This window comes from Cavia porcellus, unplaced genomic scaffold (assembly GCF_034190915.1).
Source record: "Cavia porcellus strain 051 isolate PalLab524CR breed Dunkin Hartley unplaced genomic scaffold, mCavPor4.1 scaffold_1, whole genome shotgun sequence".
Taxonomy (NCBI): domain Eukaryota; kingdom Metazoa; phylum Chordata; class Mammalia; order Rodentia; family Caviidae; genus Cavia; species Cavia porcellus.
In genome coordinates this window covers 156,405,666-156,430,619 of record NW_026947484.1, presented here as the reverse complement: position 1 = coordinate 156,430,619, position 24,954 = coordinate 156,405,666, and the positions used below count along the sequence as shown (strand labels likewise).

The window sequence follows — 24,954 nt, the reverse complement described above, 5'->3', positions numbered from 1 at the left end:
ACTATTTTCTACCTCCCCAATCAGTAATCCTTCAAGTTTTACATCCCCTGTTCAGGGAGTGCACAAGGCTGGGCAAGGCCTGGGTAAGCTTAGAACACTCATTTTCCATTTCAGTAACCTATCAGGGCAGGACAGAAATATTCAGATCAAGACACAAATTACATCTTATGTAATTTGGATTTTTCTTCATTCTTATTTAAAGCAGTTTTTAAATAAACATTTGGGCAGTTTCAATAGCTTGAGAAAAATTTGGGCATTATACTACAGTTTTCCTTGGTCTTATTATATATATATATATATATTATATATATATTTGTATGTATATATACATACAAATATATACAGTTTATATACTATATATATATACAGTTTACATACTGTGAATATATATACAGTTTATATATACTGTATATATACAGAAAACTATACATATATGATGTTCAATGTTTAAATAAAAAATAATTGCTATATTGAATTCTATTATATAATTTGATTTCTGGAAAGCTCCTGTGTGTCTGTTCAATCCCTTTGAGGAGGATTAAAAGCATGACAAAAGGTACTTATTAGTGGAAGAGTTGTTACATTTTATTAAGATAATTTTGTCTAAATGTGATAACTTTCTAGCCTGTTTTATATATTACAAATGACCGCTATCTTATAAACATAATTAATATTACTTACTGACTATGCTGATAATTAGCAGTATCTTTTATGACCTTTTGGTTCACAAAGATATAGTTGTGAAAATTTCAAATGAGAAAGATCAAATTTTTATAACTGTTTTAGAGCTTTATATTTTACTAGAATATTCATTAGAAATATTAGTATTTTAGAGGAATTGGAAATGGATTTGCTTGGAAAAGTATTTGAAGCAAGTCGTTTTCTCAAAAAAACACTGTGAATAAATAATATTTTGTGAATTTTTAAAAATGTAACACTGTATGTTGAAATTAAATACCACTCGACCAGGAAAGTATAAAATAAGATTTTAAGTTTATATTTCACTACCTGGAATTTGAAATTTTTAAAGACTATTTTGTATGTGTACTCAGGATGACTTAAATGATTGTTTCCTGGCATCTCATTGGCATTCCACAGAGGTTCAGTTTGTCAATATTTGACTTAGCCCATTGATACCGGCTAAGGGACTGATCAGATAAGAGCCCTTATCGCCATGTCTACAACTGTGCTGCAGGTCTGGTGTCATACACACCGGTTAATGATCAGATCAGGAGTAAAACCGTAGCCCTGATAACAAAGGGTGAGCACCTGAGACAGAAGATAAACATGCTTTTAATGCAGGGGACAAGGATCCTTCGCGATAAGGTTTTAGTGTCCCCAAGTAGTCAATTGCAGTAAGAAAATTAAGTGTCACCAGGGAATCATGATTTTGGTTAAGTGTATATGTTTGTGTGTTTTCATCTGCATGTGTACTTTCTATGATAAAACAAAGTGAAAATTTATGTTTGCAGAGAAGGCAGGTGTTCTCTTAAGGGCTGGATTGCCTTTACATTTTCATCTTCAGCTGTCAGAAAAGGAGTTTCATGAGATTATCAGCTCAGGTGACCTAAAACACCATAGGTCTGTTTTAGTTTCGTGCTCTCAAGATCATATGTGTGCTGATATTAATAGTTTTAGGTTCTTTTGGGAATGTATATAAAGGATGATGCAGAAATAAGGTAGTTGCCATAAAGCTGTAAGCAAGCATACTGAAAACATTAGCATCCAGGTGGAGCTGTGACCTTTGAGAAGCAAACATGTGGCTGACCCTTTGTTTGCAATCATCTGTTGATGGGAGTTTCCTGTTGCTGCCATTTCCAGTTACTGATCAAGGTCACACCTACTGCTCTAGGTCAGCTGTGGGTTTATGTGAGAGGTGTCCACCCTCTGCCAGCTCAGTCATTCCTGTGCAATTCAGTCTGTGGGTGCTTGCTTAAACGATTCAGCCAGTTTGCCACTATCACTCAGTATATCTCAGGAGGTTCTCTGCTCACCCTTCTTCATGAGTAGAAGAGGTGCGAACTCTTGCACTGACATACCCTTGGAATCACCTTGACGCCTTCTTTGAGGCTTTCTGATTGGATAAGCCTTTACCTTCATAACCCTCTGAGAGTCAGGGAATGTGGTATCTTAAATATGGCCAAGAATTTATGCCTAATTATTTTATGTAAAGCAATGAAAATGCTTTCTTGATTTTAGAACAGTAAGCCCTTTGAAGATAAATTAATGAGCTTGAAATTGGCAACTAAAGCTTATAATATTTAGGCTAAATTGGACACCCCAATATCACAGAAGTATGTAGGGCCAGTATGAAATAATTATCAAGAGGCAGAGTGTTTATTTATTTATTGATGCTGGGAATCAAACTTATGACCTCATGCTTGCCAGGCAGGTACTGTGTTGCTGAGCCATAGCCTGGACTAGAGCATTTATAAAATTTAAAAAGGAATAGTCTTACATGAGCCTAATTTGAATTTATTTCCTACATCTAGGTTTACAATAACTAGAATGTGATTTCCTTCAGTAGTTGAACTAGATTCCACTTTACATCATTAAAGAGAACTTATATGTAATTCTAAGTAAATTCAAAAAGTAGATATAATAGTTTAAGCAAAAGATATATCAAAGTTAACCTATAGTTAAGCATTTTCTGATGTATGAAGTCTCTGTTCTCAGATCTGTTGGATTTTTACCTTAACTTCAACAAAGAGAACTCAGGATGAAATTGCACAGATTAAAAAAAATAATCACATGAAACCTTTGATTGCTTTAAAATATATGGTATTAATTTTAACCATTTCATCTCCATTAAATCTATTTTTACTCTCTAGTGTTCTTGATTTGCAGTCTAAGTTAAGTAGATGTTGCCAAAGGTATAGAGTACCTTCACGACTCAGTCCAGGCAATTATACACCATGATTTGAACATTATTTTCTTCTAAATAATGAACTTATAGTTATATAACTGACTGGGAATCTCAGATTCAACCAGGAAACATTTTAGATTTATTGCACACACTGTTTTATTCCCCACTCTTTCGGTAGCGGAATAGGCCACCATAAACCTAAGTGATAGAAAATTTTGCCTTTAGATCTTTACAGAAGTAGAAAACTATATAACCATTTCTTAGAGCTCTTCCAAACCCATGAAAAAGAGATAGCTGTAAAATTCACCAGCTAAGTACACTCAGTGTTTCTACCAATGACCAACAAGTGGTCCCATAAACGTATAATGGAGCTAAGTGAAGCTGTGGCCTCTTTGAAACAAAGCGATGTATTACTTACATGTTACAGTGATGCTAATGTAAACAAACTTACTGTATCAATCTGTGGCTGCTTATTTCATAAGTCAGATTGGTCTTCATAAACAACTTACATGACTTTTTCATGATGGTTAACAAGGTTCCTAGAGACCTTGTAAATAGTACTTCATATAAACCTCAGAATTCTGTAACAGTACTGTTATGGCTTAAGTGGCCCCCCAACACCCCATGCAGTCATGGATGTGGCTGAGTCTAGCATTTGTGATGTGTTGGTTGTCTAACACTGGCATTGGTGGTGTGACTGCTACACCTACCAAAGGGTGGAGTTGGCAAACAACATAGGGGAGGGAAGGAGGTGTGCTTTCCCCCTTTTGCCCTTATCCCCATTTCCCCCTTTTGCCCTTTTGCTCTTGCTATTTTGGTCATACTGATATGAACGGCTACCTCTCAGCTACACCACCCTGCCTTGGAACCAGCTAAGTATGAACTGAAACCTCCAAAAGCTGTAAGCTAAATAATCCTTTCCTTGCTTCATTTGGGCATCCAGTATTTTGTCTCAAGAACAAGAAGAAAGTAACCAAGACAAGTACATATTAATGGACTTATTCTATTCAGTCATTTGCTCAACAGCTATCTGGATATCTTCTGTGTTTAAAGCTTTACACCTGACACCATAGTGTAACTACGTACAAGAAGCAGAGAAACACACTTACCTAAATATTTGTATTGTATAAAATGTTAGAAAAGAGATGTCAGAAAAGAGAGTGAAACTTTCTATACATTTTAGGAAGAATATTAATTACTTCTGAAAAGCTGAGAGACAAATTCATGGAAAAGGTCATATATTAGCTTAATCTTGAATGACGTAAAAATTCAGGAGAGCATCTAGGCTTCAGGAATGCCTTAATAAAAGCAATAGAGATTAGAAAGTTAAAAGCATCTACTGGAATAATGAATAACGACATTTTAATGTACAAAATACATTTAATAAATCAGATTTTTGGGTAGGAACTATAGAAAATAGAATAAAAACAGAGATTCATGTGTGCTGGGCTAAGTTTGCATACTTTGAATGCTAGAGGAGACACTGAGGATGTTTGAGCAGGAAATCACAATTCTGAAGCTTCATTACGGAAAGATTAATCTAGTGACTCATAAAAGACCAACTTGAATGGAAAAAATCAAGAACCTGGTGAGGCAGCTGTTGCTGGAGACTAGATGAGAAGTAATTAAAAGCAGAATTTCCCACTAGTGGCAGGCATAAATGAGAGAAAATCAGACACAGGAGCGGTAAAATCTTAAGTACTGGATAAATAATAAGGGACTCAGTCTACGATGTTTAGTGATTTTTAAGTAAAAGTCATTTCAGTATCACCTATTAGCTTTTCCACTTTAACTCTCTTCTCAAAACAAATATTTATGTTGATAAATATATTTCTGTTTGAAGTTTAATAATAATATATAGATGGTAAAGAAGCATAATACAACCTTATAATTTTAAATTTGAGGATTATTACTTTGCCATCCCAGCCAACTCTGCATGTCACATTGAAGCAAATGAGAGATCATTGCCATTTCATCTCTCTGTCCTTCTTTATTTGTGGAGTGACTATAGGTATATCCTGTTGTCCTCTTATTTCAAGTTGTTAACATCATTCATGCAACAAAATCCAGAACGCGAAGGTGGATTAAAAGTAAAAATAGGATATTTATTATGAAATAGATACAGGTTTATATTTACCATTTTTGCTATCTCTAGTCTAACCTGAATTCTAAAATTGCACCAAAAATTCTTAAGACATGGGTGCCTTCAATATATAGAGTCTGAACTGCTGAATCTGCTGTATTCAGTGTGAACTATTTTTTTAAATACTCTTTAATCAGATAACAATGTTAGACATTCAGTTTTTCAGATGAGTGCAAGCACAACAATATATATGGCTCAAAAAGCATGGGTCCTACCCCCAGAGAGCTTCCTGTAATCTAGACGGGTATACAGGTTGTATATCCAGGGAAAAACTACATTTCCACTTTAGGTAGAGAATGATTAAAGGCCAAAATGATTAAATAGCAACTTTCAAAGGATTTCATGTAAGTAAAAGATCAAAGTGGAGTGGAATGCTTCCTGGAGGATACAGAGCTAAATCTAGACTTTGAAGAATGGGCGTGAATCTTTCCTCATTCTTTTCACAACACATTAACCCTCGCTTTTCCACTGTTCTTCGAAAGTCTCACGGATGCTTTCATGTTAGAGTATAAGAATCTCCAGCACTCATCTGTCTCTGTACTGACACCATCTCTTGACATTTTTGGTTCTCCCATGTTTCACAAAGGCAAGGCTTCAAGATCAAAGCTCTGCCCTCATCTGTCCTTTCCGTAGCTGAGTGTACTGCCCACAGAACATGCTTCATCAGTGTATGTTTAGCACAATCAAATCATTGGGAAGCTCCCAGGAATGTCAGTCTAGGAAACACTGGCCCGGCTGGTGCAAGCATGGGTCATGGTGTGTGGAGTCTGACAAATTTACCTAGCACCTTGAATAATTCTAAAGAAAAGGGGCTATGGGGGGGGGCATTGATCAGCCCTCAGAAAGGGGACACTTCTGTCTTTGAGTCTAGAGTTGTTAAATTACATGAGTAAAAGGAAAGAACCTTACTTTCCTCCCTGGAAAGCACAACTTCTCTGAGGCTTATTACTGTACAGTTCTAAAAGTTAATTTTTGCCTTTAGTGTATCCTAGGAGAAGTTCAAGGGTGAGTAAGGAAGCAGTTCCTTCAGTGATCAAGAGACTAATGATAATATCTACCATCTACTTAGCACTAGCAGAGTGAAAGGAGTCCTGCTAAGATTCATTTAATCTAACTATAACTCTGTGCTAGACTTATTATCTCCATTTTACAGGAAAATACAGATTTGAAGGGCAAACTCTTACCGTGCCTTTTCACACTGTATTAAGCTATTACAACAACAAAACTTGGACCAAAGAGAGATGTGGAAGAGGAAGGAGGCTGTTAGTCTTGGATGGGCTCCAATAACAGTTACCAAACTTGATCTCTATTCTTCTATCGTTAGGAGGCTCAATTCCAAGCCTTTCTCATCGCATCTCATGCTTCTGTGTGCTGCTTTATTTCTCCTTCCAAACCCCATGTTGTGCTGGTGAGGAGCAGAACATGTAGATGTGATTTATTTGACCCAGAGTTGAAATGTTTTTAAAATGTAGCTTCAAGCAGAAATGCACTAATTTACTGTGTACCCTATCACCTACCAACCTGCACCTAGCCCAATTTATGCACTCATGTTGTGATCCTTGAACTTAGAAATCATGGTTTACAGCTGTAGTCTTTTAAAACTTTTTAACTTACTACCAGAAATTGCCTTCATTTTCTTGGGCAAATACATTTTCCGAATTGTTTGACATTGAACGGAAACATCACTGCAAGTACATAGGGATCAAGTGGATCTCTCTGGATGAGCCCATAGTGTCTCCTTAACAGCTCCATAACAAATGAAGCAGCGTCCTCTCCTTTACAAAGCAGCCATGATACTCCAGTGAGAGACAGACAGGAAAACCCAGTGTAAGCTGTGAAGCAGTACACAAAGGTCAGTTTAGCATTCTGCACCCCTCATTTGTTCTGTAATATGGCAGCAAGTTGGAAAAGATTCCACAATATCCTGATGCACACAAGTACTTGGTTTTATAAAACACAGCTAATTAGTTAGATCTGAGGAGTCACTGCTTATCTTTTAGTGTATTTTGGTCAATATAAAGAAAAATAATTAGAAATAATTTAAAAAACAACAAGCGTTACAAAGATGAATGGCAGATAATTAAAATAACAAATCTTATCCAGGGCTAGAAGAATCTTAATTTTTAAGATGGCATTCAGCTAAATTAGTGAATATTTTAAGAAATATCCAAGAAAAAATACTGATAGAAAATATTAATAGTTTTTAGGTTGACATATCCACTTGCCATTCAATTGAATATAAAATATAAAACCATGCACTTAGAAAAACACAACAATCAAGCAAAATAACGTATTTATTGCTTTTCCAATTACTTATTAGGTACATTGTAGTTACTGGTTTGTATAAGATTATACTGTCTTACCCTCAGCCACTCCTTTCACTTGTAATTTTTCTAATAAATGATTATATGGGAAGAACTTGGCACCTACTGGCAAAAACCATTTTGAAAAGACTTTAGATACCCACATACAGACCAATGAGCTGATTATATTACAGTATTTACTGATATCCTGCAAAAGAAGCCATTGAAATATCTGTGAACTCCTTGATAGTACTGTTTTTGTGATTCTGTAGTGTAAAACTAGTCACCACAGGGGCCTTTAAAGTTTTGCAATTATTTTTGTTCATTTTCATTTTAAATGTAAATAAGTTAATATAAAATAGTTCTTGAATGTTCCATAAGTTCCAGGATCTATACTATCTATCCTCTGAGATATAGGTCAGAATAACATACTATATTTTCCTGATCATATGATTATATGGGGGCCTTATTTAAGAAAAAGTAGATTCAAAAACCTCATTCTTTGAATGAATTGATTCAGAATATCTTAGGTTGGGATTGAGAATCTATAATTTTAAAACAAGATTGCCAAGTAATGTTTATCATCAAGCAAAAAGAAGATATGATTTGGACAGTAGTTCTCAGTTCTGACTACACAGAGTCTCCAACAGAGCTAACAAAAACTCTTCATGTTGGTTAAATCAGAATTTGTAGACCTGAGACTTGGACATCATGTTTTGAGAGAAACCACTTGAGGTGATTCCATAAGGTAGCTATGCCTGAGAATCGTCGTCTTGTCTGAGCTAATTAGTCATTTCAGCCATTTTCCACAGAATTCTATCCTTCTATGGTACAAGACTGGAGTGAAATTATTGAGGAATCAAATAACATTGTAATTCTAAATGTTCTGAAAATCACTGTCTTAAGTGAAATATAGTCACTCATTCATCCATCCATTAATGCAGAAGTCAGAGATGTGTAGCTCATTGTATGTATGACACAGAGGAGTCTCAATAATCATGTTTCCCTGCAAGTCATGAAATCAATATTAAGTGTTTTCGATCCCAGAGTACTCTTGGTTTTTGAAAAATTTTGTCTGTTGAGAATACCTGACCTGAAATTCAGACTACTCCAAAATTCAAAACACCTTGAGCTCAGGTCCACATAGCAGATTTTACACCATTTCAGACATGGAATTTCTGGATTAGAGATGGTCAACTTGTAATAAATAGGTACCCATAGCCAGAGAAAGAGACATAGAAACACATACACATGTATTATACATCAAGGCATATGAATACAAACTGGCACATTTCCATATTTTTGTTGGGCTTCCAATTTTTTGAAACTAAACTTCTAAGGGAATTAAATGCCATAGAAAGTGGGTTGAGGGATGCTTTTCAATTTTCTCCAGACATGGGAAAAACTACTACCACTTGGGATATACAGAAGTTAATTCATTGTGTACAATGGGATGTCTTAAATATTAGTACCCCAGAGCTTCAGCACTGCCTATAACTCCACAATTATAATCTTCATATATTCAAATGAATATTTTTACAAGAGGTCAGTTGCAATCACTGTCACTACTGCTTGAGTAATGTTGGAGGCAGTCCCTACATGAGATGGCTGAAAATGAGTCTTTAATACATGACTTCCAGCATCTATAATGAGACAAAAATATATTGTGCATGAGATGTCTTAGGGGCCAGACACTAGATTGGCATCCCTTTCTTGCAGTCACATCTCTTGGCTAGAGCTTAGTCATAGGAATACTCCTGACTTTATGGGATGCTGAGAACCATAAGCTAGATGTGTACTCAAAAGAGTTAGAAATTAGTTTTGGCAGGCAGCCAGCACAATATGCCATATGGGCCCTTATTACATTGGAGATAGCAGGTAGCAGGTTTGGGATAATGGTAATCAAGAAGACTGGTCTAATGTTGCATGAATCACTGCACTAGAGTTGTATTTATTATTTGCATACTAAATAGTTTTTAGTTTATAAACACATCTTCACAATTTATGAAATAATATAATTAATTGAGAAATGTAGTGAAAACTACTTAATGAGGCATATAATATATGAATTACTATCAAAATAAGTCTTTTTCATTTTTGTTAGTAAAGTTAAATGTAGCAAAATCATTTTAAGAGTATGAGAATAGTGTCCTTGAATCAAATTATGGTTCAAGAAGAAAAAATTAGGTACCTATATTTGATATAATAGTAACATGAATGTGTTGTATACATTCAAAACCCAAATTTACAACACACTCACATACAGTTTTCTTGCATTAAAACACAAACAGCCTATAATCATTATATTCAGGAAGCCTTGTTTTACCACATCCGGAAGAAAGAATTTCCTAAGTAGTTAGTGCTAGAAATTATTCCTGCAAAAGAGCTTCAAGTGTTAATATTCAATCATAATTTCCATCTCCAAGTCTGACATGCTCTGTGTCCATTTGAAGTCAGTCTGTTTGTCCGTAGCTCAAGGAATATCCAGAAGAAGTGAGTATCCTCTGAGTCTCAAGTTTCTTCCATTATTAAAGCAAAGTGCCATCAAACTCAGGCTGATTTTCTCCCAGTTCATTCACTCCTGCCTCCTCACTTAATTCTCAGTTTGAGGATCATCTGTGTTCTAAACTTTCATAGCACTTGCAGTTTAGTTAAGTTTGTTTTTCCTAGTCTAGCATTCTACTATTCTGTGGTCCTGAGTTGTTCTTTTTGTATCCTGGCAGAAATGGCTAAAATTTCCTCCCAGGGGCAGTTAAAATGTTCTTCCTTTATCAGCTACTTCCATTAGATCATCTCATTTAATTTTGGCTACATTCACTAATTCTAAAATTAGTGTGCTTACTTAACACCTCATTAAGTAAATTCCCTTAGACACATACTCCCTTTAAATTAAAATAGTTGTATTTAAATCAAGGAAAAAACTCTTTGACTTCTCCCACATTATCATATTGCTTGCACAAACCTGGTCAAATCCCTTCTCTTTGGTGGAGGCTTCCATTATAATCATTTCCCTGGGTGGATTCCTGAATCTCAGCTCATGGAGGTGAGTTCCAAGAAACTATGTAATGTAGAAACACTCAACAAGATTTTGTGTGAGTTCAAATAAATATATGTGTACAAAAGAATCCAGAGCGCTGGAAATCAGAAACAATTTGGCCAAAAATAGAAATTCTCTGGTGCCAAGATCCATTTTCATTTGATGTAAAAATCCAGTGTTTTTTTGCAATGAAAGAGTCACTGCTGCTTCTTTCCTTAATATGTCAGAGTCATAACACTAAGAATTCCACCTGAGTCCAACAGTGCTTTCCCTCTCACTGTGTCCCTTTCCTTGCTCGGGCTGGATGCACAGGTGCAGAAGTGACTGCCCTGGTGAGCCCCATCTGAGACTTTTCCAGTGTTTCCTTTGATTGGTGAGGAACTCACTGGCCTATGACTTACTGGTGTCACTGGTTCTTTCCAGTGTCACTTTCCAATCTTTGGAGATACGACCTGTATAAAGCTGGCTTTTGAAAATGTCAGCAAAACCTTTCTCTAGCTTGTCCTCATTTCTTTCTGCTCTCATTTCTTGGGGCAGGCACCCTGATCACCCTCTTGGTACCTTGTTAATTTCCTGAACAGTTCACCTTCCAATAATAACATTAATGCAGGCTTGTAGCACCTGTGCCTTCTTTCTCCATCATTTTCAACCCTGTCTCACTGAGATTCATTTAAGTTGTACATTCTCAAGATTCTGAAGTTTCAGTGCAACTTGGGTAGGGACCCAGAGTCAGAATTGCTAGCTAATAAGTAAGAAATGGTCTTAAGAGGTGGATATTTCTTTCCTGCAGATGAAATCTCTTGTACCTAGCTATAAATTGAATTTGGCCCAGGAAAACACACAGACAATTGTAAACAGTCTTGCTTCTTTGAATATTTTCTATTTCTAAATCTCTATCAGCCTTCAGAGAATGCAACATTCCAAAAAGTATTTGTTTTCTCTGACTTGAATCGTAGCATGGGTATACCTGGGGATCTGTGTTGGTAGAAATCCACACTACTGAATGGTCAGAGAAGAAATGAGTCAAGAGCACAGATCTGAAGCCACTTTCACACTAGAACCCCAACCCTGCCATATATTACTTGATTCTTGGGAAATTTGCTTAACATACCACTTATGGTAATAATTATACCTGCCTTATTGTATTTAAATGAGACAATACAATTCTTTTCCTTTATTGTCCTAAAAGAATATTCTACTGGTTTATACTTTTGGATGTCCAGCTTAATTTACTGAACTAAATCTTGCTAAGGGACTGTCTTTCCGTTTGAATCTACTGTCACAGCTTTGCTTATAGTATCCTTCCAGGATAGACTTATCAAAATGTGGGAGGTAACTGGATTGTTTGTAGATTTTTTTTTCTGTGATACAGGACAGGAGAATTCAAAACATGTAACTGCCTTTCTAGAAACTTCTCAACCCTGCACAGTTTGAACATGTACCAGAGACTCAGCATCCAGTAGATAGAATCAGAGCTGAAACAGAAGCTAAATAAAATGTAGCAAAGAGTTAGCAAAGTTATTTGATTATTCAAAATCCTTAGTGATTCTTCAATACTTTCATTCATAAAACTTAAGCATGCAGGTTTTTTTTTTTTTTTTTTTTGCACTAAGGAGACTGGGATAGGGGAAAGGAAAGAAGGAAGAAAAGATTATGTGTGTGTGTGTGTGTGTGTGTGTGTGTGTGTGTGTGTGTATACATGCCTGTATGTATATATAAGATAGATAACTATATTACTGATCTCTGTTGGTTCATCCAACTGAACAGTTCATGCTTTCATTGTTTGGTCATTTGATCATTTTTTTTGGTGCCTAAAACTTGTAACCTGCACAACTACTTCTAAGATAATAATATACAACACATTAATTAGTGTTAATTTCTCATTTTTGAAATTCTGCATCATTTCTATTTTTTCTGTTTTGCTTTTAAAATAAAATATATTTATTTTCAATATTAAATAAATAATGTCAAAAAAACTTAAGCCTGCAATATAAACAGCAGTTCTTCAATTATTCAGCAGTCTTTTGGTGACAGATACAATGGTAAAGAAGGGGAAGTATGTACAGAAACACCTTCTAGATCTCAAAACTTTAAATGGGGAGACCTTATTTTTACAGTGGGTGTGTGAGGTATCTCTGTGGCCGGTCTCTCTCCTTCCCTCTGTCCACTTAGCTCACTCCGCAACTCAACCAGCACTATAGGAAGCAGGGGGGAATGTTTTTTCAAGAGTTACACTGAAAAGACTGCTTCCTGACTTCCCTCCAAAATAAGAGTAAAGGAAGAGTTTCTCCCATTCCTCCTTCTTGAGTGCCACGCCACAATCGCTGTGTTTCACTTCTCTCCCTCTTCTTTCTATGTCACCATGGTTATGCTATTCTATTCTTATTTTGTGACCCAGATTCCTCATTTGCAAAATGGAGATAATGATGTCCATGTCCGCACACTTACAGAAGATACTTTTGTGATCAAGCGTGGTCCCAGGCCAACCATAAATAAAGGACTTTAGAGAAAGAGTCTGCCAAAGAAATTTGTATAAAATTAATATTAATCACATTCAGCAGAAGAGCCAGAGTCTCAGACGACAATTAACTTTGCGTACCAGCTGCAGAGTCAGTACTATTTACAGAGTCGTCTGGATTATCTGTTTCCAATTGACAGTGAAAGCTTTTGTGGTGACTAAATGGTGCAGGAAACAACATACTCCATTTCTGAAAAGCTCAATCTTGCCTTGGCCAGTGTGAAGAAAAGAGCTGTACATACGCCTCACGAATGATTAGAATCCTAATCTTGGGGCGGGGGAGGAGATGGCCTTTGTGTTCATTACATTTCAAGCCTTGAACGTGAAAAGCGGTATTCTGGACACTAAGTCCTCATCTAATGGTTTTAACACCGATGAAAAGCGTGCGGACTGCCACAGATGAAAGAGCCGCTGGACACTGACGAACTCTGCCTTCTTTTCACCTGGGAGGGAAATTCCCTTTCTCTAAATTCTTAAAAATATCAGTCGGTTTTCATTAAATCTATTCAGAGTGAAGGGTCAAGGATCTTGAGTGATCTTTTTCTTTGGGAATGGAACACATTTTAATAGACTTTCTCCTGTCTATGGTCTGGGAAGATTTTGCCTCACATGGGCTCCTGAATTGCTGAGAATTGTAAGGAGAAGATAGATTTTAGACTTCTTTTAATTCCTTCTCTTTCATTTCTTTTTTTCTCATTCCGTACAAAGAATAAAAAAGATATTCCATGTCATTGGCTTTGGAGACAAGGGTAGCCTTCCTGGAAGACACTGAGCTCTGTAGGCATCCCAAAGTTCTTATTTGTTTGTTTGCTTGCTTCCTAAAGATGAAGAGGAAAACCATTATTTACCAAATTTGTTCTTCAGCACTGCAAGCAGTAGAGAGAAAACAGGAACTGTGTTGTTTTAATATTTGGCTTTCTAATTTGAACTCCACTATAACCTCTATCTGAAAAAATATATTTAGGGTACTTTTTTGTGTGTGGTGCTGGATATTTTTAATAGTGTGTATTTGTGTTACCTACTTTTTACATTCCCAGTGGGGAGTTGTAACATGTATGTAACACATCTTAATTCCTTTTTATACCCCTTTCCCTTCCTTCTTTCCCTCTCTTGGTCCCCTTCCCACGTAAGAAACATTTATCTTCCTACTTCCTATCATCTAACTTTTATTTTCTTCTTTTTTCCAAAATAATTTTGGATTTCTCGAATAAGAAGAACCAGACAATATTTCAGTTTGTGTCTCTGATTTATTTCACTATGGTCTCAAAGTCCATCCGTTTTCCATGTTGTCCTGCCTCCCTCCTTTCTACCCCAGTGCTTCCTCCAGGAAGCTCTCCCACATGTCTGCCCTTTCTTATCTCAGAAAAGCCCATTCCAATTGCTCTTGCACTGGAGCTTACTCCCCCAGTACACACTAAGCTGATCAGTGCAAGAGCTGTGAATTTTGAAACAGTTAATTCTTAAGAGTTAGTCACGTGTTTGGCCCCTAAAACAAAACAAAAAGTTAAAAAATATAAGAATAATATCTATTAATGTACCTTTGGGCCGGACAATGAATGTGATGTTTTCCAGGTTTTATCTAATGAAAGCCTCATAACTCTATATAGTAGCATTTATAAATAGGTAATGACAAAAAGGCTTAAAGAGACAAATCACTAAATGACTCAGCTGGTTAATGACAGGTGTGTTGTTTTACATATTGTCATAGAGTAGAAGTTTAGGGATAACAGTCATTGACATCCACAAAACAGAAACACTCAGACCAAATAAGAACGCAATGTACAAGGATGTCTTATGAAAGGAACCTTACTTTATTGAATTCATAGCAAAAATCAGAAAGTAGCTCTCACTTAGTATGGAATAGTTCTTCTGCGTTTAATAGATGAAACTTGTCTTTTGCTCAGGTAGGACTAACACTCCCAAGTGACTAGCCTGGTTGCTTTATATATAAATAATTATTCCATGCAAATTACTAAAGCCTATCAAAACATGAGACAACAATCAGTTCTTGGCTCTGATTCTCTTAACTTACTCATGTGAAAAGTTAAACAAACTTTTTGTAATATAGACATGACCTGAGACTATCTAATGATTCACAAGAAAAATACAAATGCCTGGAATTCTGGTGATATTTAGTCAGTACTGACCATGTAGATTTGAACCAATGCTTACTTTTTAAAAATCAATTGATTTCCTTTTCTCACAGGCAACATTTTTATCTTCTAACCTGCAGCATTTCTATGCCTGACTGGAATATTTTTGCATTTGATTAATGTTTTCATTTGACTTTCAATGAGGTCTCAAAGCAGTGTGGCTTGTCACAGTCAAATTATTTAAATATTCCTCTGAAAAGGAATATGGGAACTAAAATCAGGTTCATGTGAACCTGAAAAAAACAGTGGCAACATTTCTTGAAATTATTATATTTTTATGTTTAAATTAATCATTTCAAAATTTTATTTTATGTTGATGCTCAGTGTCTTAAATACAGTGATTGTCGAATGCCTTAGTGGAAAAGTTTTAATTTTTCCTGACCAGGAATTACACCTTTCTTTTCTCAATGAGAATTTGTATTCCTCCTTTAAATATTCTTTGTGCTTTCAACAGCACAAATAATATGCCTTCTGCTTATAGTAATACAAATTTGCTTTGGTTTCTTTAATACAAATACCCAAGCCATCATTTTTATTTCTAGGTTAACCTTTACAATTGATTAGAGTTATCTCAATTATTGATTTATGTATAGTCAGCATTTTCTGTCTTCTTTCAACTTAAGTCATGCGAAAGAAAGCATATGTAAATGGATGCATACTGCATTTTTCTTTCAATATCCTTTTCTTCAGTGCTGGGGATAGAACTTGGAATATTCACGTTAAGGAATTCAACTACTGAGCTATAACACAAGTGTGTGTATGTATACATGTACATAGGGCTGAGAGGAGGGAACTGCACCAAACAAATTCTTTCTGCACAACAGAAATATTTTGTGTTTTGAGATCATAGTTGCAATTGCAATATACATTTCTTATAAAATCCATCAAATTACAATTTTCTAAAATACACCAAATGCTTCTCTCTCACACGGATAAGTTAATCATTCTAATACATCTAGTAAATATATAAAAACAAAATTCTTAAAAGGAGGGGTGAAAAGAAAAATGAATGGACACATTTCTAATCATGAATAAAAGGTATTCGTCCTTAATAAAACCTTAAAGAGAAACAATCATTTGCTAAATAATCTCACTGAGGATATCAGAACCAATTCCAGCTAAAGTAGAAGAATCAACACAACTGAATTGGAAGAAGATAGATTTGCTCAGATGCCATCAATGAAAACAAATCTGTACCACACTAATGTCAAGACAGATCTCTGCAAATGTTATCATTCAGTCAAAGCCTGTAGACACTGACAGGAAAGGAGATGAGAGATCTTCTTAAAGATAGCATTTGCCTTCTGTCCATTCCTGAAGATTCTAGTCTGATTCCAAGGATGTTCAATACCAGCTTCTTCTATTCTTAGCCAAACATGAAAGACATTGTACAACAAAGCAGTCTCAGAGTATTTACACAACACCCAAAAACACTGATTAAATACATTATATTCACATATGCATATTTACTGAAAATCAGTGAACCCAGAAGCATTCAGTTTATTAAAAGCAATGTATTGCTAGATATACAGCATTAAAATATGAGACAGGTAGAAGCTGCTAGAAAATCTCTTTCCTTTTATAAAATGTCGACTGTGAAAGAGTGTATCTATGAGAACTAAAATGTATAATGCTACGACATAGAAAATATTAGCTTCTAATCGAGATCATGAAAGCCAGATTATAGAAACAGCATCACTCATGTAAAAAAGATAAACTCAGACTTCCCTAAAAATTACAACTGTGAGACATTCTCACATAGTCCTAACAAATAAAAATATATACATCAAATAGCTAAGCAGTGAAAATATTTTTATTTGCATTATAATCAAAGGTAAATTTAGCCCAAATTCAGATAACTGAATTGGACAATTCAAACGTAGTTAACAGAAGCAAATTTGTAATGAGAGTATTAAAGCTTCAAAAATAACACCCTAATTATAATAAACTGAAGCTTCTTTTTTTAAAATTTATTTTTAATAAGAAAAGAACAGAAAAAAGAGTAGAAATAATATGGAATTTCAAAAAATAAGAAAATAATAGTATATTACATATTGTTATCTTAGAAGTAGTTGTTCAAGTTACAAAATCTATGCTTATAAACGAACAATCAAACAATGACAGCACAAACTATTCTTTTTGATGAACTAACATAGAATTAGTAGTATGATTATCTATATTGCACATTAAAACCCACACACAGCTATATGTGTATACATACAAGTTTTCCTTTCCTTTTGAGCAGTTTCTTCACTTTCATTATTATAATATCTATTGCACATTTTGGGTCTTATTATTCTTTCATATTATTATTATTATTTATACTAGGGAGATCATATGATATTTACAAATATGACTGATTTATTTCACCTATGAGTATAGCTTCAAGTTGCCTTCATTTATCTCTAAAACCCTCAAGATCATTTTTATTTATAGTTGAGTCATATTTCATTGCATAAAAATGTCACCTCTTTCATACATTCTGCAGTTGATGGGCATTTTGGTTGTTTCCAAGATTTACCTATTACAAATTGTGCTACTGTAAACATGGGTGTACATATATTGCGTGACATGACATTTTCTGTTTTTCTGAGAAAATACCCATGAGGGGAATAGCTGGACTGAGTGGGACCTCCAATACTAGTTTTTTGAGGAATCTCCATACTGATTTCCACAGTGACCACATCAACCTATACTCCAACCAACAGTGGAGAAGTGTTCCTTTTTCCCTACAGCCCTGCCAACATCTGTTATTGGTTGATTTCTTGATGACAGCTATTCTTTCTGGAGTGAGATGGAATCTCAATGTTGTTTTAATTTGCACTTCTCAAATGACCAGTGAGGGTGAGCATTTCATGTACTTATTTCTCTTTTGTATATCTTCATCTGAGAAATGCATATTCATCTCAGATGCCCATTTTGGGGATACTTCTTTGAATTTGGGGTCTTGATATTTTTTAATTCTTTATATGTTGTGGATGTAAGTCTTTTGTATGAGGCATTGCTAGCTATAATTCTTTCCCATTCTGTGAGTTTTCTTTCTGCATAGTTGGAGATTTCTTTTGAAATGCAAAAACATTTTAATAAAATGAGATCCCACTTGACCCTTTGAAGTACTTCCTGTGCAGATTTCATTTTGTTCATGAACTCTTTGCCTTCCCCTATGTCTTCGAGATTTCTGCTCACATTGTCTTCCAGTAGATTTAGTGTTTCTATTTTAATATTTAGATCTTTGATCAATTTTGACTCTAGTTTAGTGCATGGTGATAGACATGACTTTAGTTTCAGTCTTCAGCAGGTGGAAAGAAATTTTCCCATCACCATTTATTGAAGAGGTGATCCTTCTTCAGTGAGCATGTTTAGCCCCTTTATCAAATATAAGGTGGCTGGGTGTCTTTGTAGTTGTGTTTGCATCTTCTAATATATTCCATTGCTCTTCAGGTCTATTTCTTTGTCAGTATCATGCTGATTTTATCACTGCAGCTTTGCAGTATAATTTCAAATCAGGGGTTGAGTTACTTCCTGCCTTGTTTTGTTGTTGAGAATTGCCATTGCTATTCAAGGTCTCTCCTGCTTAGAAAATGTATTTAGGAATGTTTTCTCTAGATCTGTGAGGTATACTAATGGTATTTTGATTGGGATTGCATTAAATCTGTATAATAGTTTGGGGAATATGGTCATTTTCACAATGTTGGTTCTTCCTAACCAAGAACAAGGGATATCCTTCCATTTTCTAACATCCTCTTAAATCTCCTTTTTCTCAGTAGTATAACTTTCAGCATGTAGTTCTTTTACATTCTTTGTTGATTCCTAAGTATTTCATTTTTGTGAATGCTATTGTGAAAGGTATTATTTCCATAATTTCTCTCTCAGTGAATTTGTTGTTTATGTATAGGAATGCTATTGATTTTTGAGAGCTGACTTTGTATCCAGCTGTGCTGCTGAATTTATTACTTCTAGTAGTCTTTTGATGGAGTTTTTAGGATCTTCTATGTAGAGTACCATATCATCTTCAAATAGTGATAATTTAGCTTCTTTCTTTCCTATCCTTTTTTTACTTTTCTCTCTTGCCCAATTGCTCTGGCTGTTTCTAGGACTATATTGAATAAGAGGGGTGATGGTAGACAATCTTGTCTTGTTTCTGATTTTAGAGTGAAAGCTTTGATTTGTGTCCATTAAGTGTAAGCTGGCTGTTTAGCTTGTTAGAGATGGCCTTTATCATATTGAGGTATATACCATCTATTCCAAATTTCCATAGGGTTTTTACGATGAACAAGTGTTGGACTTTACCAAGAGCTTTTTCTGTATCTATTGAGATGATCATGTGATTTTTGTCTTTGACTCCCTTGATGTGGTATATTACATTTATTGATTTGCACATGTTAAACAATACCTGCATTCCTGGAATAAATCCCTCTTGTTCATGATGCATAATTTTCTTGATGATTGATGCATTCTATTTGCCAGTATTTTATTGAGAATCTTTGCATCAGAGTTCATTAGGGATATTGGCCTAAAGTTCTCCTTTTTGTTTGGGTCTTTCTCTGATTTTGATCTCAAATAATACTTTCCTCCAGGAATGAGTAAGGAAGATTGCTTCCCTTTCAATTTTATTGAAGAGTTTGAGGAGGATTGGCATTAAATCTTCTCTAAATTTCTTGTATAATTCACCTATGAATCCATCAGAACCTGGGCTTTTCTTTATCGGTAAGTTTTTAATCATGTTTTCAATTCCAGTAGCTGATATTGAGTTATTGAAGTTGTTGTATCTTTGAGTCAGCTTTGGTAATAAATACATTTCTAGAAATCTGTTCATTTCCTCTGTGTTTTCTACCCTTTGTGAATAAAGATTTTCAAAGTAGATATTCATGATCTTCTGAATTTCCTAGGTTCTGTAGTAGTTTCCTTCTTTTCAGTCCTTATTGCATCAATTTGAGGTTTTTCTGTTTCTGTTTGTCTTTTTTATTTTATTTTATCTTTTTGAGACATGGTCTCTCTATGCAGTTCAGGCTGGCCTTGAGCTCACTTTGTAGCCTAGGCTAGTCTTGAACTCACAATGATTCTCCTGCCTTAGCTTTCCAAATGCTGGGATTACAGATGTGAGCCACCACGCCCAACTTCTTTGTTTCTCTTCAAAAAGTTGGCTAGAGGTTTATCAATTTTGTTTATTCTTTCAAAGAAACAACCTTTCAATTAATTAATTAGTTCTTTGTATTGTTTTCTTAGTCTTGATTGCATCAGTTTCTGCTCTCATCTTTATAATTTCCTCTTTTCTGAGCTTTGAGTTTTATTGCTCTTCTTTTTCTAGAAGCTTGAGGTGCAGCATAAGCTGTTTATTTGTGCTTGTGCTGCTTTCTTGATACCATAATTTATTGCTATATATTTACCTCTTAGGACCATTTCATTGTGTCCAGCAGGTTTTGGTATGTTGTATCTACATTTTCATTGAATTGGAGGTATTGCTTAAGTTCTTTAATTTCACCTGTAACCCATTGATTGTTCACGAGGTTGGTATTTAATTTCCACGTATTTATGCAGGTTTTGCAATTTCTTTTGCCATTGACTTCTAATTTCAGTGCACTATGGTCAGATAAAATTCATGGGATAATTTAAATCCTTTTAAATTTACTGAATAATGTTCTATGGCCTAATATATGGTCTATTTTGGAAAATATCCCATGCATAGCTGAGAAGAATGTGTATTCTGAAGTGATTGGGTTGAACATTCTGTAAAAGTCTACTAAGTCCATTTGTTCACAAGTTTGACTGAGTTCTGTTATTTCTTTGCTGACTTTTTGTCTAGTTGTTCTATCTCTTTGGAATATGGGGATTAAGGTCTGTAATACAACTGTGTTGTTGATTTTTTGATTTTTCATGTCTATTAGTATTTGTCTTATATAGGTGAGTGCCCCTAAATTTTGTGTATCTGTGTATATGATTGTTAGCTCTTCCTCTTGAATTATTCCCCTGATAAGTATGTAATGACCTTCTTTATCTATTTTTATCATTTTTGGTTTGAAGTTCACATTGTCTGCAAACAGAATAGCTACTCCTGCTTTTTTCTGGGTTCCTGTTGCATGGAATATTGTTTTCCATCCTTTGGCTTTTCATCTATGAGTTTTCTTTTGAGTCAGATATATTTCTTGTGTGCAGCATATTGTGGGATCCTGCTTCTTGATCCATTCTGTCAGCCTATTTCTTTTAATAGGTGAATTGAGATCATTTACATTGATGGATGTAACTGATATGTAATGGCTCAACTTTGTCATGTTAATTTCCAGTTGTTGGTTTTCTGTTTTTCCTTCTTGTTTAATTGCTTACCCTGTCTGGTGGTTTCTTTCTGTTGTTCTTCTGGGAATTGTAGTCATTTTTATCTCTCTCTAATATATCTTTCAGTACTCTTTCTAAGGTTGGTTTGGTAGACATGAAGTTTTTCAATTGTCCTTTATCATGGAAGTATCTTATTTCTCCGTTAAATTTCAAAGAGTTTTGCAGGGTGCATCAATCTGTGTTGAAAGTTGTTCTCTTTCAGAGTTTGAAGTACTTCACTCCAAGCTCATCTTAACTTGAGAGTTTGTGTTGAAAAGTCTTCCATGATTCTCATGAGGTTTTCTTGATAAGCGAGTTGTGTCTTGTCTCTTAACAGCTTTTAGTATTCTGTTTTTATGCTGTATGTCTAGGATATTAATTGTTATATGTCTGGGTGTAGACTTATTTTGGTTATGACTTGTTGGTGTTCTATATGCCTCAATTATCTGTATATTAGATACTTTCCCCATGTTTGGGAAACTTTCCACTATTCCTTCTATGATTAGTTTTTTTATGTCATCTGCATTGACTCCTGCATCTTCATCGATGCCTATCAATCTTATATTGTTTCTCTTTGCATCATCTTGAAGCCGTTGAATTGTCATTTCCTGCTACCTCATTATTTTTAAAAGTTCTTTCCTTTCATGATCACTAGCTTTGATCCCATCCTCAAGATCTGAAATTCTGTCCTCATCTTCATTCAAGCGGTTTTGCCAGCTTTCAATAGAATTTTTTATTTCTTGAATATCTCTTTGAATTTGTTTCATGCATTCTAATTGTTTTCTGAATTGTTCATTCAAGGCTTCCATCATTTTCTCATGCTGTGTACTTTCTTTTAATCTATGTCTTCTCTCACTATGCTGAGCAGCTCCTTTATCAAGGTTGTGATTTCTTTCTTCACATGAGAAATTATTTCTAATCTAATTTACTCTATAGCACCATGTACTTGTTACTTTGACTTTGTGCATATTATCTTTTCAGAAATTTCAGGTATGACATTTAATGTCCTTTCAATGTCTGATGTTCTTGTTCCTGGTGGACTGGATGTCTGAGATTACATTTTGCTTTTTCGTTTTGTTATTTTAACCTCTTAGGCTAATATTTGGTCTTTCAATCCCACTAGTCTCAACTGTCACTAGTGTGTATCTTAGGATATTACTGTGTGGCTGATATTTGTCCAATTGCCAGGTCCCACACTGAAGGGGAGGGCCAGCCACTTGAATTCCTCCTGCAAGACCTGTTAGGTGAGTGCTATATTCTTCCTGGTCTGACCAGCCTAGGAGTATTGATGTAAGTCAACCCTTAGTTTCTGATGTTATTATGGCTTCAGGTTATTGGAGGCTTCCAGATCTACCTGGCTATAGTGTTCATCTCAGCTAAGACCCTACTGTATCATTGTGTGTCTCATAGCCCTTTTGTTTTCTCTGGGTTGGGGGAGACCTTATCAGCATTCTTCTCCACCCACCTCATATTCTCTGTATGAAAGAAGGACTCACCCATACTCTTGCCAGGCTCACTAAAGTCCTACAGCTGAAGGGGGTGACTTTGCTACTGCTCTTGTTTACCCATTGAGGTCTTCTATTTGAGAAGAAAAGTCACCACACTGTTGGAAGCCTGCTGAGATCTTCTGTGTGGATAAGGGGTTGCTCCCATCAGCCCAGCAAGTCTTCCATCAGTCTCCCATCAGCCCAGCAAGCTTCTGCAGGTGATGAAAGGGGTCACTGATTGTCAGTGGACTGCTGTGGTCTTTTGTAGGGGAGAAGGATGACCTACAATCCATCCACATCTGTCCCAGGTCCAGAGGGTGGAAGAGAAGGGGCCGTTGATGATCAGTGGCCATGCCATGTCTGGAGGAGTGACGAGAAAGGACAACCAATGATCCCATGACTGGCTGTGGTCTGGGGGATGGGCAGGAGGGGCAGCTGATGATTTGTGGCTGCCTAGGTTCAGGGTGGATGAGGAGGAGACATAGATGGTCATCTGCAGCCATCTCAGGTCCAGGGAGGTGAGGAGGAGAGGCAGCCCATGATCCTACAACTGTCCTCCATCTAGAGGGTGAGGAGGAGGGGCAACAGATGACCTGCAGCTGTTCCAGGTTCAGGGGGCAAAGAGGAGGGACAGCCTATGATCCCATGACTGCCACCCCTGAAACTTCCTTTGATGAGCATGACTCAGAAAGGCGTACCTCAGAAGGGATACATTTGGGTAGTGGTTTATTTATTTTGTTATTCTCAGCTGACTATTATGTGACTTTATGTGTTGTCAGTTCAAGGAAGGTATAACCAGTTCAGAGAATCAGGATTTTTAAAAAAATTTTTATTTTAAAGAGATAAAAACAGGAAAATCAAGAAGCAAACAAAATCCAGCAGCAACAACAAAAGCAAAATGACAACAACAATGATAAGAACAGTATCAGTATAGAATTTAAAACTAAGATGATAGAAATTTAACAATGGTTTTTATACTGCATATTATATTCAAAATAGTTTCTCAGTTTACCAGATATAGGCATGCAAAATTGATGAAATAAAATTTCCCTTTAAGCAGTTTTTTCCTTTTCACTATATCTAATGTATCTTTTGAATTTTATTTATTCTTTCAGTTTCTTGCACTATCGAGACAATACACTGTTTACACATGCAAGTTTGATTTATTTCACTCATGAGTATGGTTTCTAGTTGCATCCATTTACATAGTCAATTGTTCTTTGTGGCTGAGTAGTATCCCATTGTATACAAATACCTCATCATTTTTTATCCATTCCTCAGTTGATAGGCATTTGGGTTGTTTCCAAGATCTAGCTATTACAAATTGTGCAGCTATAAACATGGATGCATATATGTCACTAAAGAATGATGTTTTCAGTTCTTCTGGGAAAATACCCAAGAGATGAATAGCTGAATTGAATGAAATATCTAATCCTAGTTTTTTGAGAAATCTCCACACTGATTTCCACAGAAGTTCTACAAGTTTACACTCCTACAACAATAGAGAGGTGTTCCTTTTTCCCCACCGCCCTGCCACCATTTGTTATTGGTTGATGTCTTGATGTTAGCCTTTCTGGCTGGAAGAGATGATGTCTCAGTGTTGTTTTAATTTGCATTTCTTGAATGACCAATGAAGTTGAACATTTTTTCCATAAATTTATTTGCCATTTCTATTTCTTCATCCGAGAACTGTGTATTCATCTCAGATGCCCATTTTTTGGTTGTATCTTTGAATTTGTGGGTCCTGATTTTTTCAATGCTTTATACAGACAAATGACTTTGGCTAGACAGAAGTCATTTGTCTGAGGAACAGTTGGCAAAAGGCTTTTCCCAATCCATGGGTTTTCTTTTGGCTCTGTTGGTGATTTCTTTCAAAGCACAAAAACTTTTTAATAAGATGACATCCCAGTTGTTGACTCTTTGAAGTACTTCCCATGCAATTTGTTTTTTTGTTCATGAGCTCTCTGCCTACTTCTACATCTTCAAGATATCTACTTACGTTGCTTGCCAGTATATTTGGTATTTCTGCCTTAATATTTAGATCTTTGATCAATTTTGACTTTAGTGAATGGTGATAGGCATGAGTCTACTTTAAGCCTCTGACATGTAGAAAACCAGTTTTTCCAACACAACTCTTA

At 35.6% G+C, this 24,954-nt stretch overlaps 1 protein-coding gene across 1 annotated transcript in view; it reads left to right on the top strand.

The window, feature by feature from the left end:
* Window positions 1-24,954, top strand: part of Tnni3k (TNNI3 interacting kinase) — a 199,814-nt gene that overhangs the window by 101,669 nt on the left and 73,191 nt on the right. Inside the window, 8 exon segments of the mRNA XM_023561266.2 lie at window positions 505-556; window positions 1,473-1,562; window positions 1,639-1,704; window positions 1,834-1,860; window positions 1,863-1,940; window positions 1,943-2,015; window positions 2,832-2,855; window positions 2,857-2,925. Of these exon segments, the coding sequence (XP_023417034.2) occupies window positions 505-556; window positions 1,473-1,562; window positions 1,639-1,704; window positions 1,834-1,860; window positions 1,863-1,940; window positions 1,943-2,015; window positions 2,832-2,855; window positions 2,857-2,925 (479 nt within the window).